Source organism: Carassius auratus, chromosome 18 (genome assembly GCF_003368295.1).
Source record: "Carassius auratus strain Wakin chromosome 18, ASM336829v1, whole genome shotgun sequence".
Lineage (NCBI taxonomy): Eukaryota > Metazoa > Chordata > Actinopteri > Cypriniformes > Cyprinidae > Carassius > Carassius auratus.
Genome location: NC_039260.1, coordinates 289,730 through 307,500, shown reverse-complemented (window position 1 = coordinate 307,500; position 17,771 = coordinate 289,730). Strand labels below are relative to the sequence as shown.

The 17,771-nt window shown below is 39.9% G+C and overlaps 1 protein-coding gene across 2 annotated transcripts in view; it reads left to right on the top strand.

Moving 5' to 3' along the window:
* fbn1 (fibrillin 1) overlaps positions 1–14,945 on the top strand; it is a 55,348-nt gene extending 40,403 nt beyond the window's left edge. For both annotated transcript variants that reach the window (XM_026286902.1, XM_026286901.1), the window contains 16 exons: positions 381–536; positions 1,428–1,487; positions 1,557–1,682; positions 2,056–2,175; positions 2,941–3,063; positions 3,136–3,267; positions 5,992–6,117; positions 6,303–6,509; positions 6,594–6,719; positions 6,820–6,942; positions 7,218–7,334; positions 7,995–8,123; positions 8,221–8,340; positions 8,719–8,950; positions 10,609–10,777; positions 11,213–14,945. In XM_026286902.1, the coding sequence (XP_026142687.1) occupies positions 381–536; positions 1,428–1,487; positions 1,557–1,682; positions 2,056–2,175; positions 2,941–3,063; positions 3,136–3,267; positions 5,992–6,117; positions 6,303–6,509; positions 6,594–6,719; positions 6,820–6,942; positions 7,218–7,334; positions 7,995–8,123; positions 8,221–8,340; positions 8,719–8,950; positions 10,609–10,777; positions 11,213–11,578 (2,432 nt within the window). In that variant the 3' untranslated portion in view covers positions 11,579–14,945. The remainder of the gene's footprint in view (positions 1–380; positions 537–1,427; positions 1,488–1,556; positions 1,683–2,055; positions 2,176–2,940; positions 3,064–3,135; positions 3,268–5,991; positions 6,118–6,302; positions 6,510–6,593; positions 6,720–6,819; positions 6,943–7,217; positions 7,335–7,994; positions 8,124–8,220; positions 8,341–8,718; positions 8,951–10,608; positions 10,778–11,212) is intronic.
* The last annotated feature ends 2,826 nt before the right edge of the window (positions 14,946–17,771 follow it).

Genomic DNA, 17,771 nt, shown 5'->3' with positions numbered 1-17,771 from the left:
TGTGTGTGTGTTTAGAGGGTGTAAAGGCTTCTGCAAATTAAAAACAGGCCTCAGGGAGTAACACAAACATAACCGCCCATCTCTTTCCCAACAGCACACATGCTTGAGAACTTGAGAAAGAATCATTGGAGAAAAAGTCATTTGGGAAGAATCATCTGCATCTGTGAATCTCATGTTCATATCTTAATTGAAAGTCATTTCCTAGTGCCAAGGTTTTTTTTATGTGATTTCACCTTGTTTCCATTTTAGAACAAATCAGCTTTATTCTATCTAAAATAGTTCTTCTCAAATGATTCTTCTCAAATGAATCTTCTGAATTGATTCTTCTGAATACTTTGGCAGATTTACACAAGAAGTCAATGTGTGTTTCTTGTCGTCAGATATTCGTGTGAATTACTGTTACACTAAGTTTGAGAACGGACGCTGTCAGGCTCCGGAGCCCTTCAACACTACGAAAGCCTCCTGCTGCTGCAGCGTGATGCCCGGTCAGGGATGGGGCGACCCCTGTGAGATCTGCCCCTCTAAGGAGGAGGAGGGTGAGCACACACACACACACACTAGCCGTGTTTCCACTATCGAGCTAAGACCGGCGTGCTAGTGCGTGCCAGGGCCAGTCGCGTTTCCACTGTCACTTCCGGGGCTTGATCGTGCCTCGCCGGGGCTTCCTCGGGGCCAACGGCCAGGGTTTTTTGGCCCGACGAAATCCTTGGGCCAAAGCGGGACAGCTGGGGCTAGAGGAGGGGTTACGAACAAAGGCGGAGTTTCTCCGTGTCTAGAGAGCGTCAGCGCGGATCATTTCAGAAAGATAACAGCTGTAACACCAGCATTAAAGACGTTTTAAAATAAGTTGAGCTCAAAACTCACTCTTAGTCAGCAGCAAGTGTTTGAAATAACTTGATCCGATGTGGATTATAATCACTAAACAAGGCAGAAATATTTATAAGCGATGTAAAAGATATGCACGCAAAACATGTTATCATAGTAAACATGGTAAAATAAGACCGCTTGAAGAAATCAGACGTCAGCTTCTTATTCTCTATGACAGTAGTGTATTTATTAAGTAACTTATATTATCTGTCACAAGCCTCGTCTCGAGAGTTTTTCTCACGTTGCCTATCATAAAAGAATATAGCATAATAATCTTTTTTGTTCGGGAGCTTTTATAAAAATATAGATATTATCATTCATTCTAAATGTGACGGCTACTGTGGCTAATAAACAGAAACAGACTTGACTGAATAAGCAGGCTATTTTCATGAGCGTTAAAAATAAATAAATAACATATAAATAAGTGTATTTATGTTTGAATAATTTTGAGTCCTGATAAATTAAATCAATATGATCAATGTATCACTTATTCTGTAGTTAAAACATCGATGCTTTTGAATTTGAATATATAACAAATGTGTGTGTGTGTGTTTCAACAGCGTACAAAGTCCTGTGTCCTGCTTCTGGTAAAATGTTCACTATAGACGAGACGACTGTGGGTGAGTGTCTCTGATCCAGACTCACACGCGTGTGTTCGTGAGCACACACTGATCAGAAGTGTGTTTCAGATGTGGACGAGTGTTCAGAGAACCCCGGGATCTGCAGGAACGGCCACTGCATCAACACAGACGGCACGTTCCGCTGCGAATGCCCCTTCGGATACCGGCTCGACTACAAGGGCATCCAATGTGAAGGTCTTAAACACACTGGGTCCAGTTACAGTGTCATGAAAATTATTAAACAAATTAAATTTCAGATGTAAAACAGGTCTACAGAAGACAGTAGAGTCATTCAGTTCAATATTGATTCTCTGTTGATTCATTTCAGGTCAGTGTTGACTCAGTTCAATTTAAAGTTGACTCAGTTCTGTTCAATAACATTTCCATTAAAATCTTATACACTTCATCAATCATGAAACAAATGTAATTTCAGGAGGCAATAGTGTCATTATTCAGATCAAATCAGTTCCGGTTTTGTTCTTTGTTGCAGTTGAATCAATAATATTGCTGAATATTATCTCACGTGAGCTCACGTGTGTGTGTGTGTGTGTGTGCTCTCCGTCATCAGACACGAACGAGTGTGAGCTGGGGAACCCGTGTGGGAACGGCACCTGCACAAATGTGGAAGGAGCGTTTGAGTGCAGCTGTGACGAGGGCTTCGAGCCCGGACCCATGATGACCTGTGAAGGTACTTATTCTCCACTTCTGATGATGATCTTATTTTCTCACTATGAATATAGCTGTCATAGCTGGCATGTTGCGAAACTAGAAATAAACAAGCAAACTAATAAAAAAAAATACTTTCAGTGTGTTACTGTGTTTTTGCCATCAAAATAAAATATTAATGAAAAATTCAGACATTTTTCTCACAATTCTGACTTTTAAAAAAACATTTTATTGAAAGATATGAACTCCATTAGGTTTAAGATTATTCTGAGAAAAAAAATCTGAATTCTGTGTTTATTTCTCGCAATTCGTTTTTTTACCACTTGTGAGAAACAAAGTCTGAATTGTTATTTTTTAGTATTTTATTCTGTGGTGGAAACAGGCTTCCATAGTTATTTCAGATTTTTTTTTTTTTCAGGTTTTGAAATTTACTAGCAGTTACTAGGTGAAAATTATTTTGATTTTAAATTATTAATAAGTGCATCATATGAAAAAATGCAAAGTAAGTTACGTTTACGAGGTTTAGTCACAAGCAATTTTGAATGCTTTTCAATGGTTAAATATTTGTAAAACCCTCAAATGATGACCAATAGAATTGATTTAAAATTATAATTCCGAAAATATAACAGAGATAGGGACGTTTTTAGTTTTTAAGTACTATCAAAAACGTAACACTCCAAAGCGCACAATATATGTGTATTATTACGATATAACAAGAATGATAAACTGAAACACTGCTCTATTGTGAAGCACTGGTGTTTGATGAAAACATGTCATGTGTTTTAAGATATCAACGAGTGTTCCCAGAATCCTCTGCTGTGTGCGTTCCGCTGTGTCAACACGGTGGGATCGTACGAATGCAAATGTCCAGCGGGATACGTGCTGAGGGAAGACCGCCGGATGTGCAAAGGTAAAGACGACGAGTCTTTCAGCATCACAAACACACATCATCATGTCTGAAACCTCCTCTTGTGTTCATCAGATCAGAACGAGTGTGAGGAGCGTCTGGACGACTGTGCGTCCAGAGGAATGACCTGTAAGAATCTGATCGGCACGTACATGTGCATCTGCTCGCCGGGATACACCAGACAGCCCAACGGAGACAGCTGCGTGGGTGAGCACTCACATCCCCATGTCTGTATTTTAAAGGGGGAGTGAAATGCTCGTTTTCACTCAATATCCTGTTAATCTTGAGTACCTATAGAGTAGTACTGCATCCTTCATAACTCCAAAAAGTCTTTAGTTTTATTATATTCATAAGAGAAAGATAGTCTGTACCGATTTTTCCCGGAAAAACACGAGCGGCTGGAGGCGTGACGTGTGGGCGGAGCTAAAGAATCACGAGCGCCAGTAGGCTTTTGTGTTGAGATCGTTTGGAAGCTGTGACATTACCGTTAGGAAAAAACAAACCATGGCTAACAGTCAGATTCAGCGTATATTTATGATCCAGAATCAGATCCCGAGGCTGAAATTTAACAAGAGCAGCATCAGCAAAGGCTTCTCTATGTGGTATGTACTGAAACTGTATATATTTGCTTAGCGGTTTTGGAAAAGGACTAAGTTCCACTTTGTCGTCTTTTTTTTTTTTTTTTTTTTTCTTAAGCTGTACATGTGGAAAGTGCAGTTTGATGACAACATCGCATGTTGTTTACTTGATGTGCTTATGCGCTGATAGCTAAGTTAACAACACAGAGATATTTGAAGCAGTTTTACTCACCGCCTGCGGTTCCAACACACGATCATGACCCTTTTTCGTTGGGACTGCATCATCCTTAAGAAATAAACGATGTGCAAATCCGTCGTCAAACTGGGCCTTGTTTGTAAAACAAGCATCTTCGAAATGCAGGGAACAAACACAAACACTTGCACAACTCCGTTGATGCTCTGTAAAAATAAACTCCATCCACTGGTCCCTTAATGCTGTTTCTCTTTTGGTAATCTGTGCAGGGTTGTCTTGCCCTGGCAACCAAAAACACACTTCTTTTGTGACATTTCGTGACGCTCTCGCTCTGATCAGTGAAGTCTGTTGTGCTCTCAGTGCTCTGCTATACGGGAGCGCTCTCTTCCAGCAGAAGTGCCTCAGGACCCATATAAGGAAATTCAGCTCCTTCTAACGTCACACAGAGCCATACTCGAAAAAAACTTTCCGAAACTTGTGACAAACTGGAAGGAGTATTTTTGCGTACGTTAAACGTACAACTTAATTTTTGAAACTTTGTCCATGTTTAGCATGGGAATCCAACTCTTTAACAGTGTAAAAAACTCAGTATGCATGAAATAGCATTTCACCCCCCCTTTAAGAACACATTACCCATCCACTGGTCACAATGCACCGCTGTATGCTGCGTCAAATCTCGAGCACGGATGAGAAGCGCATGCAGATGCGCTGAATGAAAATGCACATTCACTCTCTGACAGCAGATGGCGGTAAACAACAGAAATGCAGCCGTTACATCAGAAACCATAGAGTTACTTTCTTTTTCTGAAACGTGTAAATGATTTAAACAGCCGTTCAGATTTGTGTGAGTGCTGTGTGTTCATCACAGCGCCAAAAACTTTATATTTAGACTTAAGGCTATTTACTTTCAAACTTTTTAACATTTTAATCATATATTATTTGAAAATGTTTTGATTCTTTATTGTTCGGTCACATTAGTTAACATTAATTAATTCATTAGTTAACATAAACTGTCAATGAAAAATTCATTAATCTTGTGTAATTCCAATATTTAATAACACGTTAAGATTTATATATTTTTATAAAGAATGATAACTTCTCAAATGTAGCTATTGTTCATTGTTAATTTTAATGCATTAACTAAGGTTAACTAGTGAGGTCTTTGCTTTATTGTTTTATGTTGCTTTATGTTGCTAGCATAATTAGCAAGTTACTAGCATGTTGCTATCATGTAGCTAGCATGATTACCATGTTACTAGTATGTCTAGCATGACTGACAGGTGACTAGCATGTTGCTACCATGATTAACAAGTAACTTACATGTTGCTAGCATGATTATCATGTTACCAGCATTATTAACAATAACTAGCATGTTGCTAGCATGGTTGACTAGCATGATGAACATGCTACTAAAATGTTTCTAGCATGATTAGCAAGTGACTAGCATGTTGCTAGCATGATTAGCAAGTAACTAGTATGCCGCTAACATGATTAGCATGCCATTAGCATGTTGCTAGCATTATTAACAAGTGACTAACATGCTGTTAACATGATTACCAAGTTGCTAGCATTTCGTTAGCATGTTTCTAGCATGATTAGCATGTTACTTACATATTGCTAGCATGATTAGCAAGTAACTAGCACGTTGCTAGCATGATTACCAAGTTACTTGCATGTCGCTAGCATGTTTCTAGCATGGTAAGCATGTTAGTAGCATGTTGCCAGCATGTTGGGGGGTGAAAAATTGCACTTTAAAAAATAAATACAACCTCACATTTCTTACAACTTAAACACTGCCAACAAAACTTTCATCTGTCATAAAAAAAAAAAAAAGTTTGGACCTGGTTTGTTTTTCTGTGTTTTCGCATCCATAGCAATCATTTTGATAGGAAAGGATGACGAATACAAAAATGAAAAAATGAAAAAAAACGCATACAAAAATTTTGGACACTGTGCAAGGACCTTAAGTGTGAAGGTTGCTTATGTCATATGTCTCTTTGCTACTTATTTTAATGTTTCTCATTTTACATTTTACGATTTACAATTAGATATTTAAAAAAATGTTTTCCTCTTCTAATTGCTCTATTGTTGGTACAGCACTACGGTCAGCATTGTTGTTTCATTCAGTGCTCTATAAATAATCTTGATCTTTGCACACAGATCTGAACGAATGCACGGCTAAACCAGGCATCTGTGTGAACGGCCGCTGTGAGAACACAGTGGGCAGTTACCGCTGCGTCTGCGATCAGGGCTTCAGTCCCAGTCCCAGCAGAACCGAGTGCATCGGTAAGAGTGTGGCTCACTGACGACGTTTACATGGACATCAGGGATCTTATTATTTACCTTATTCTAATAAGACAATATTATGATTAAGCTTGATTAAGTTGATGCTATACTTGCAGACAGACGACGGCATTGAAGCCATGCACCTGGTAAAGCATCTACTGATTGTGTGTGTGTGTGTGTGTCAGATAACCGTCAGGGCTTCTGCTTCCTGGAGGTTCTGCAGACCATGTGTCAGATGAGTTCCAGCAGTCGAGTCAGTGTCAGGAAGTCCGAGTGCTGTTGTGATGGGGGCCGCGGCTGGGGGCCCAACTGTGAGCTCTGCCCGCTGCCCGGGACCACGCAGTACAAGAAGATGTGCCCGCTGGGCCCCGGATACACCACCGACGGACAGGGTAACACCAGCGGCTCGCGTGTTTGTGCTGCTGAGTGTGTGTGTGTGTGTGTGGATCTGTGCATGATCTGTGTGTGCTCTGCAGATATCGACGAGTGTAAGGTGATGGGGAACCTGTGTAAGAACGGCCAGTGTCTGAACACGCTGGGCTCCTTCAGCTGCATCTGTAAACCCGGATACACCACTGACCTCAGCAGCACACAGTGTGTAGGTGAGTCTCACACAGACGTTTGTGATTTGCCAGTCTATGAGCATTTTAACTAGTCAGGACACAGATTTGGCTAAACCTGATCTTGTGTGTGTGTGTGTAGATGTGGACGAGTGTGTTCAGGCTCCTAAACCCTGTAACTTCATCTGTAAGAACACGGAGGGCGGGTATCTGTGCTCCTGCCCGCGAGGATACGTGCTGCAGGACGATGCCAAGAGCTGCCGGGGTAAAACACACACACACACACACACACACACAGAGAGAAAGCGGATAGTGAGTCTAGACTAAATCTGACTTACTCCAGCCCCAGATAAGAGATAAACACACACAAACACACGGCTGATTAAACACACATCACATTAACGAGACATGGCTCATTATTTACACCGATGCAGCGGTGCGCCTGTAGTCTCAGAGCTCAGGTTCACCGGCGGGACAGTGTGCACACGTGTGTGTGTGTGTGTGTGTGTGTGTGTGTGTTCTGACTCTGTGTCTCTCCAGATCTGGATGAATGCTCCACCAAACAACACAACTGTCAGTTCCTGTGTGTCAACACCATCGGAGGATTCACCTGCAAATGCCCACCAGGATTCACACAACACCACACGGCCTGCATCGGTGAGAACACACACACACACACACACACACACACTCACACACACACACAGCGTTTCCTTTAGATTGGCAGGTTTGAGCGCAGGAAAATACAGTTTATGCATTCAGTGTTGAGCGATGGACCTTGTTGGGAAACCAAATACTACATCACCGATCTGGACACATCTCCATTCATGTCACCTATAAGCGTTTGATAAAGTTCCCATAACACAAAACGTCTGTGCGTTCAGGTTTGATGAGGTTTTCTTCAAACTGGCCAAATACAAATGAGACAATAAAAGAAAAAGAAAGATGTTAAGAAGAAATATGGCAACAATTCCTGTTTCAAGAGAGCGTGTGCAGACGAGGAGTTTCCTGAAAGAACACTGCGGCACCTGTCCACATACACACACTAGTCTGGAGCAGATGTTGAGAAGGGCACTCTGAGGATGATGATGTCACGTCTGCCTCTCCAGCCGTCTGGTGCCACGGTGACCCAGCTCTCAGTTGTTATGGGATGTACCGGTTCTGTTGCCGTGGTTACAGCAGCTGGTGTTTAGATGTGATTCATTAACTGAAGTAAACAGTTGTAAAACAGAAAACCCTTTCCTGTCCCGACACTAATATCATGATCAGAATTCATAGTTCATACAGTGATGAAGTGTGTGTGTGTGTGTGTGACAGATAAAAACGAGTGCAACACTGAACCGGGTCTCTGCGGTCCGAACGGAGTGTGTCAGAATAGCCCCGGCAGCTTCAACTGTGAGTGTCAGAGAGGATTCTCCCTCGACCCCAACGGACAGCACTGTGAAGGTACACACACACACACACACAGACACACATATACACACACATATGCACATACACATCAGAAGGTCTCACTAATACGGTGTCTGTGTGTGTGTGTCAGACATGGACGAGTGTGTGGGGAATCATCGCTGTCAGCACGGCTGTCAGAATCTGGTGGGCGGCTACAGATGCAGCTGTCCGCAGGGATACCTCCAGCACTACCAGTGGAACCAGTGCGTCGGTGAGACACCTTCACCTGTCCGTCTCTCTGTCTGTCTGTCCATCTCTCCATCTGTCTGTCTCTCCGTCTGTCTTTCCGTCTCATTTGTCTGATTTGATTCCAAACTTCAAGTTTTTAATTCGATTCAAGACAAATTAAAGAGCAGCAAAACAGCATTTGTTGTTAAACGCTGTGTGAGGTTGTTTTCCCATCATCCCGTGTGTGGTCCAACAGTCTGTGACTGACGCTCAGCTCTTCCTCTGCTGATTAAAGTCTCCTGATCTTTGGTGTGAATCCAGCTTGTCCTCGTGCTCCTGCAGACACTGCGTCTGCACAGTGACACTGCAGAGCTGTGGGAACCGGTCTGACCTTTGACCCCGTGTGTGTCTGTGTGTCCAGATGAGAACGAGTGCCAGAACAGTCAGATATGTGGCGGCGCCTCGTGTCACAACACGCTGGGCAGTTTCCGCTGTCTGTGTCCGACGGGCTTCTCCTTCGAGCAGCTGACCGGAGGCTGTCAGGACGTCAACGAGTGCAGCTCATCACAGAACCCCTGCAGCTTCGGCTGCTCCAACACCGACGGAGGATACCTGTGCGGCTGCCCACCTGGATACCTGCGCGCGGGACAGGGGTCAGAGTCACTCTCTCTCACACACACACACACACATGTTTGTTTTTGTGAAAAGTGTGTTCATCCCATAGGTGTAATGGTTTTTATTCTGTAGAAACTGTATATTCTATTGCCCTTCACCAACCCTACCCCGAACCCTAACCCTCACAGGAAACTTTGTGCATTTTTACTTTCTCAAAAAAAACCTAATTCTGTATGATTTATAAGCATTTTGAAAAATGGGGACATGGGTTATGTCCTCATAAGTCACCCTCTCCTTGTAATACCTGTGTCATACCCATGTCATTATACAGAGTTGTGTCCTGATATGATACAAAAACAAGACACACACACACACACACACACACACACACACACACACACACACTCGCACACACACACACACACTTGAGCAGAAATTCACATCTTCCAGATTTGAAGGAAACTCTGTCGCCCATTCAGTACTAAACTGTTACTGCCACATTGACACAAGAACACTCATGATATACCAGTGGTGTTATTACTAACTTAAACTAGTGAAATTAATTTTCGGTTATTGAAACCAGGTCAATACCAGGTCAAAAACTGAAATAAGTTTAATTAGAAGTTCCAAAATTACTAATACATATTATTAAAACTGAACTAAACATCTAAATAGAAATAGAAAACCCCCAAATTGAATAAAAAATTACAAAACCTCCAAACAAACAAAAACTTTTAATTAAAATGAGAACTAAAAATATAAAAATAAAAGCTACTTTGAACATAAATTAATAATGTATTTGTTTATAAATAGTACTGAATTGTCACATGATGTTCACCGGTGCTGTTATTGTTAACTAGAAGTTAAATTAATTTAAATGAAATAGAAATATTAGATGTAAAAATGTAAATGCAAACCTTTGAAAATGAAAAGCACATCAAATTACTTGTTAAATGTTAAAATAAAAGCTTATCAAAATATTACTAAATACTAAAGTTGTATCAAGTTCAAGTTCAAGTCGAGCTTTATTATCACTCAGCGCTACATGTGTGACATACAGTGGAACGAAATCACATGTCTCACAGGACCACGGTGCTACATAAATACAGACACAACAATGAAGTAAAACAGTATAAACCTATACACAACTAACCTACTCACAGATTTTGACTATAAATATACTATATATAAATGTTTACATATACATAAGCTAAAAAAATACAGACTACACGAATGATTCACAAAATACAAAATAGTTATACAAAACTAACCTAATGTCACATTTTTTGGTTTTTAAAACCTATATATAATGTTAACCTATGCATAAACTAAAAACAAACTATACAAAAGCTACACATAAACTGTACCTACACACAAACTAACCTACAGATTTGAATATGAATATACTATGGAGAAATGTTTACTTATACATAGACTGGAAAGGAAAAATATAAAGACTATACCAATGCTTCCCATAAAACTGTACATGTGCAAAGATGAGATCTACTACAGTTGTGTCATCTGCAAACTTGATGATGTGATTGGAGCAGTCATGGGTCAGCAGCGTGAAGAGCAGCGGGCTGAGCACCGAGCCTTGTGGGACACCTGTGCTCTGTGTGTAAAATATTAGACTCAAATGTAAAAATTGTGTGTGTGTGTGTGTGTCTGTTTGTGTGTGTGTGTGTGTGTGTCTCAGGCACTGTCTGTCCGGTGCGGGGCTGTCTGCCGGTGGATCTCCTCTGTCTCCCGCCGCTGATGGAGATGAGAACGCTCTCTCTCCCGAAGCCTGCTACGAGTGTAAGATCAACGGCTATCCGAAGAAGGGCCGCAAACGCAGGAACGCCAACGGAACCGAGGAGCTGCAGGTGAAAGTTAAATAAATATCATTGAATTTGATTTTAATATAATCACAGAGCATTAATTATTAATTTAATTCTAAAATATTTTTCAAATAATAACATAATTGATCTAACAATAATTGCAATCCGGATGCAAAAAATCTGTAAACTTTTTTTTTTTTTTTTTGGAATCACAAAATAATCAACACTCGCAGTTTTCTGTCCACAACAGAGTTTACAATCAAGCAGCTGTATTATAATTACTGCAGAGATAATGAAAATATCTTTCTATCATTCTGTGCAGTTTTGTGCTCAATACTGAAAAAATGTGTATATTACTCATTACTAGTAGCTTCTTTCAAAAGTAATATTACTTTCTGACAAAAGTAATTAATTACACTACTAGTTATTGTTACTAGCAGCTGTGTGTGTTTGTGTGTGTGTGTGTGTGTGTGTTTGCAGAACGATCTGGACTGGGTCAGTCTGGCCAGTGTAGATGTGGACCACACGCTGCAGCTGCATCTGAACATCAGCACACTGAAGAGCAAAGACCACATCATCGACTTCCTGCCGGCGCTGTCCACGCTTGCTAACCACGTGCGCTACACCATCGACTACGGCAACGACGACGGTCTGTTCCGCATGAACCAGAAGGACGGCGTCAGCTACCTGCACATATCCAAGAAGAAAGCTCTGCAGCCGGGAGCGTATTATTTACAAATCCACAGCGTGCCGCAGAACGGCGGCCCAGAGCGGCCCGACACAGACTACCTCAGCGGGCAGCGAGGAGACGCTCTGAACATCAGCGTCCAGATCGTCCTGCACTGACGGACACTCGGAGAGACCGCAGCAGCCTCGCCCAAAGAGCAGCACGCACCGCATCATACGCTCACATCACACATCACTGGGGTTGGGCATCGTCTGAATCCTATCAATTCCCATTCTGCTCATCTATTCACAGTTTCCAATCCAACGTGGTTAAAAAAATCAAGTCAAACATTTCGTTGCCTTGCAGTTATAAGGTTCTGTCCGCAGTTTTGAGATATTGAGCTCCATAGACTTCTGTAGATAGAACCCTTTATCTTTTATAGGCTCGAAATGTACACGGCTTACAAAAGAAAACATCACATATTGTAAATAAGTTTAGGAATATGTGAAAAATGTCGGATAGAACCTTATAATTCCGAGGCGACGATTTAGATATCAAACTTATTTATTATTCTGTGTCTCGTTTTGCAAAACATTTAATTGCTGCTAAAAAACCATAAGCAAAAATCATAAAAACTGGACTCGATTTGTGTGCAAAAAAAGAGCTGATTCTCGATAAATTGAGACCTTTTTATATTTAAATGCAGGTTGTTGTTCTGAAAAACAAATATTAGACAGCTACACAAAATCTGGAATCTTTGAAAATCTTTGAAAGGAATGATTCAGTGACTCACTCAAGATACACTTGTTTTTGAATGAATCTCTTGAATAAATTATTCAAAGACAAATCAATTTTTAAAAGCCCCTTTTCGCCAGCTAAAAATAAAAGATGCGCACACAGGAATGGATTTTAGATCAAATATTCGATTCTTGAATTGGAATTGATTTTCGATCCCCAACCCTACATATAACACACCGCCGCCGCGGAGGAACGGACGCAAGGGTTCACGCTCTGGCTCAGTCTATCGTATCTTACCGGTGCTAGTCACGCCGTCTGCGGCTGCCCGACGCTAGCCTTCTCTACTCTGCAACTATTCTAACGGGGTTCCTGCGGCTCTTACGAAGATCAGGAGAATAAATCGAATGGAGCACATCAGTACGCTCCCGGAATATAAATCCAGAGTTTGAAAAAGCACCAATTCCAAAAGATCTCCATTATATTTTAATTCATTATACAAAACAGAAACAGCGTACAGTATGTTTTGGATATCTGTTCTCAGAAACACTAGGATATGTAAATAACTGTTACTGTATCTACTGATCACACTGCGAAAACAGCTCTTCCTCCTCTATATATTTTTTTTTTTCAGTGCAAATGTCTCAAGATTCTGAAATTAAGTTACATTTACTGGAGAAGCAAAGTGAAAGTAACACGTTACGTAATCAAATACATTTCAGGTATCTTGTAATGTTATATATTTTAAATTTAGAAATAAAGCAAGTGAAAACTTGATGGAAAACTTTGTTTATATCGCCAACTACTGGTCAGGCATGAATAATACAGCAGTTTGCAGTCATTTTTAACGGATCTGTGTGAATGGGATCATTTTGGCACTGTTTAGACTGCTCAAAAACGCGATGAAAAAAAAAGTCAAATGGAAAAGTAATTTTGGTTTCTCAGGAGCTCTGTTTTCATCTAAAGTTTTAAATTTAACAAATGCGGGAATATTGAATAAAGCGAATAACTGTTTCAATCTCACGTGTTCAAAACAAAAAGTCTTCCCTTCCACTTCACTCGGAAAATATCAAGAATATAAATGAAAGTTGTTGCAACGGGACACATGTGGCTTTTTCCCTAAATAATAAATGGCTTAAGAGTAAAACGCAGTATCAGACAGTCATGTGATCTTGTATTCTGATGCCTGACGTTTGGAAATGTAATTGTTTGAGAGTTATGGAGGTGCTTATTTCAAATAATTTTGATGGCTCCTGCATTTCATAATTATTATTATTAAAAAGATAGTCCCGGTCCTTGATTCTGATTGGTTGAGCTGCATTCAAAGGTGTTTTAAATTATGCTACATACAGCTAGTAACATACAGCTTTGTTTATGTTTGTGTGTTGCTCGGCAACCACTTTGTTGCAACCACAACTGTTTCTGAGGAGCTACATTGTTTGGTGGAAGAGTACTGTTTTTATTAATATCATTACACTGTTTTACTTTGTGAAACCTTACTCCGTATATGGAATAAACGTTGTGTAAAACATGGTCTGTAGAGGCAAAGTCACATGACTTTTTTGTTGCACATTAAGGAATTTATCGCCTGTTTCCATTGTAGTTTACGTGCACGTCTTTTTTTAATGCCCTTTTAAGATTTTATGCACATCTTGGCATTTTCATCTAGTTGAAGCTTTATGTTTTCTCACATGTTCATTTTGCATCTCCAGTAAATGTATCTTGATTTAAACATGTTTAGATAATTGCACTTGGAAGCCGAGACGGAAATACAGAGGAAGAGATTTATTTTTTTGCAGTACATGCCACATTTAAGATTTCAATATTTTTTCTCTGATTTCAGACATTTTTGTGTAAGAGCGCATCCAGATCTTTGTAAGCCCCGCAGAAACCCCATCCATGTAATTTAAGTGTGTCTATACTGTAACCGTGTCACTTTTTTACTCGCGAGCGCATTTGTAAACTAGAGGACCCCTGGAACGGAGGGGTTTGTAATGGTGCTTCTTATAATGACCAACTACTTGTAAAGTGTGTTTCTGTGACTCGATCATATGCACTGAGGTCTGACGGCCACACACACCTCCACACACACACCTGTGGCCTCCGCCGCCTCTGCCGTCTGTTCGTGAGGGGGTTAGATGATGTACATTCACAATAAAAACATATTTTTGGTTGTACGGGCGACTCGAGCGCTGGCCTTATTTCAGAGCGACCTCTGAACTCCATCAGCTCTCAGAATCACTCCGTTCTCGCTCGGTGCCTCGTGGAGAAATAACAGTTCATTCCAGAGTTCATTACTGAGCAGTCGTATCCTCATGATTATACATGTATTGGTTATACTGTGGGATTCTCAAAACCCTGTAAAGCCTGACATATCAATTAATAGTCAAAAAATGGTTGATTAGACAAAATATATTACAGGAAAGTTTGTTTTTATGAGTTTAACATAATCTATCAGGCATCTAGGGCTCATATAGTGAGAAGATGAAGCAAAAACAGACTCAAACTGAGCAAAAATATGAATTTGCTGCAGATGCTGATATTAAATCACTGAGATCTTTATTACAGTGCGCCACACATAGGGGGCGCCAGTCATTCTGTAAAAGTCTTCTTTAATAAACGTTATAAATAATCAAGCTTAGTTGTTAAGAATTATGTAATGAAATATTTTTAGCATTTTTAATGAGCACAAAAATATATTTATTATAAACTGAGTACATATGAGCTGTATGTAACATGACCAACATGAATGTTGAAAGATGAAGGGGAAAGATAAACATGAGAATGAAGACAGCAATGTCTGAGTGAACCAAGAGAAATAGGTGCGCTTATCTTATTCTTTCTTTCTTCTTCATTGTGAGTCATGAAGTCATTAAACATTTGTTCCCTAAGAGGGCTAAGTGATTCATATCAGTTCATTTCTGTATCTCTCATTCATAAAAAACACACACATTTGTTTTATGATATAGAGGATGGTGAACTAGCCACCTTTCACTGAAAATTCCCGTTTTGAATTCAAAATAGTCCATTTGTGTGATTCAAGTAGATCTGATGAGTTGGAAAAGTCTTACTACTTCACAGGGGCGGGGTTAGGGGTGGGCTAAGGGGGCTGGAGCCCCGAATGTTTTTATTACCACCATGCGATCAATGAGTTTTCATGCCCAATAAAGTAATTTATATTAGAAATTAAATAAATAAATAAATATATCTCGACTCTCACGTCCACAGTGTCTGTAAATTTACCCAAGTGTCATTCACACCGGATGAAAACCGCCCACTGAGTCTAGTGCTTCTGACTGACAGGTAAACTGGCCAACCATCGATGAGCGTCTGTACGATCAGCCAATGAAATGAGATCTTTTGGAGGCAGGCGGTTTGTTGGTGTGTAGTATTTTACTAGATTAATTTATTTGAAAATTAAAATGGATATTTCAAAATTCATCTTCTTCTTCTTCAAAAAATATAGGAAGTAACACGCCCCCCCCCCCCCCATCCAAAACAATTGAACGCCAAGAAACAAAAGCTTCAGGTATCTGTAACTTTTAATCATAGTATTATATTTCTTTTTCTGTTTTAAATTGTGTCTGATTTAACGTTACATTTTGAACATCTAACAGTTAACGGTTGCGCAGCACACTTTAGGACACACACACACACACACACACACACTCTTCACACACTCACGGTTATAATGTTTGGTTAGCACTGTCTGTGGCAGACCTTTCTGTCAGGACAACAATTCAATAAACAAGATAATAAAAAAAGACACATTTCGCTAATGTGAAATGGTTCCGAACAAAGCATGTTGTTGTGCTCTGCAGCAACACACAGCGGTGTTTACTGAATACATTTGCTTGAGTAACTTGTACTTTTTTCTGAATGAATCATCCGTTTCAAACGAATCCGTTGATTAAATGACAGACAAGACTCACTCATTCAGGCAGTGGCATGCCGCCACCTAGTGGCAAAGTACCATTCTAATTTTTTTTCATAATTTCATATTTCTGTTTTCAAGATTTTATATTTGATACATTAGCCTCATATTATTTATGCAATTTGTAAGTGCTCCTTCAAACATATAAGTGTATAGAGCCCTGCGTTTATAATTATACTTGGCTTTAGGTGTACATAAACACAGATAAAGTCCTTTGACCGGTATATGTTTGTAGAATAAGAATATGTCAGTGCACTGCTTAATGTTTGCTTCTGATCCCTGTTCTACCAGGACGAGTGTAGCCAGTCAGGCTTGATTGGAAAATAAAATAAAACAGAGACAAAAAAAAGTGAGATAGAGACACAACATCAGAATATGTGTCAGGATACAAGGGATAAACTTTAAATAAAATGTTTTAAATTTGTTTTGTTTTTTTGTTTTTGTATATTTTAAACAAGGTAAATCTTTCTGATTTATTAAAATAAAAAGTCACATACATGGGTTTTTCTGGGCTAAGCCCCAGATCTCTACTCACCCTAGAACCAACCCTGCTTATGACAACAAACTCTTAGAAGAAAGGGATCATTGGGGTTCTATATAGAACCACAGGGTTCTTTACTCAACTCCAAAGAACCTTTTATGCTAAAAAGGTTCTATAATGACAAGAAAGAACCCTTTTGGCAAAAAGGGTTCATATCTTGAATTTTGTGATCATTCACATGCATTCATAAATGCATTTGAATACACCGAATAATGCAGTGAAAGAACTCACTCAAAATACACACGTTCACTAGTATGACTTCATCATGAAACTTTACTTTAGCCTAGATGTGGGCACTTTTTAGGCACAATTTCACACCTAAACAAGCGTGGAAAACGTAATTATAACTAGCTACTAAATTAGTTAAAAATGCCTATCCATATAAAGCTATGATTTGCGAGCCCCAAACTAACTCAAATGATTCGCGATCCCGCTACGAACTCCCGAACTGATTCAAATGATTCGCGGTCCCCAAATTGACTCAAATGATTCGCGATCCCGCTCCAAACTTCCGAACTGACTCAAATGATTTGCGATCCTGCTACGAACTCCCGAACTTATTCAAATGATTCGCGATCCCCAAATTGACTCAAATGATTCGCGATCCCGCTCCAAACTTCCGAACTGACTCAAATGATTTGCGATCCCGCTACGAACTCCCGAACTGATTCAAATGATTCGCGATCCCCAAATTCCGGTCGACTTCCTTGCCGCCTGATCATGACAGGACCTGGATCAGTGAGCTGCGTCTCGGGCCGATGACGTCACTTCCAGGGAGGCATGTTGTACACGCCCCCGTCCCTTGACTCCGCCCCCACGTCAAAACAGTGCCACAGAGTGACGTGCAGAAAAGTGAAGCGCAAAGGAAAAATGGTATCTCAAGCTCAAACTAGACTGACACACAAAATAAAAGCAGCATTGCAAATAAATTAATAGATATGACCATGGAAAATATGTATTGCAAAATCATTGCTTTTGCGCTGTTTCATTTGTTTTGCAATTATTCATTTTTGTTTGCAAAAAGCAAATGTATTTTCCTCAATACTTTAAATAAAATGTTTTAAATTTGTTTTTATTGTTTTTGTATATTTTAAACAAGGTAAATCTTTCTTATTTATTCAAATAAAAAGTCACATACATGGATTTTTCTGGGCTAAGCCCC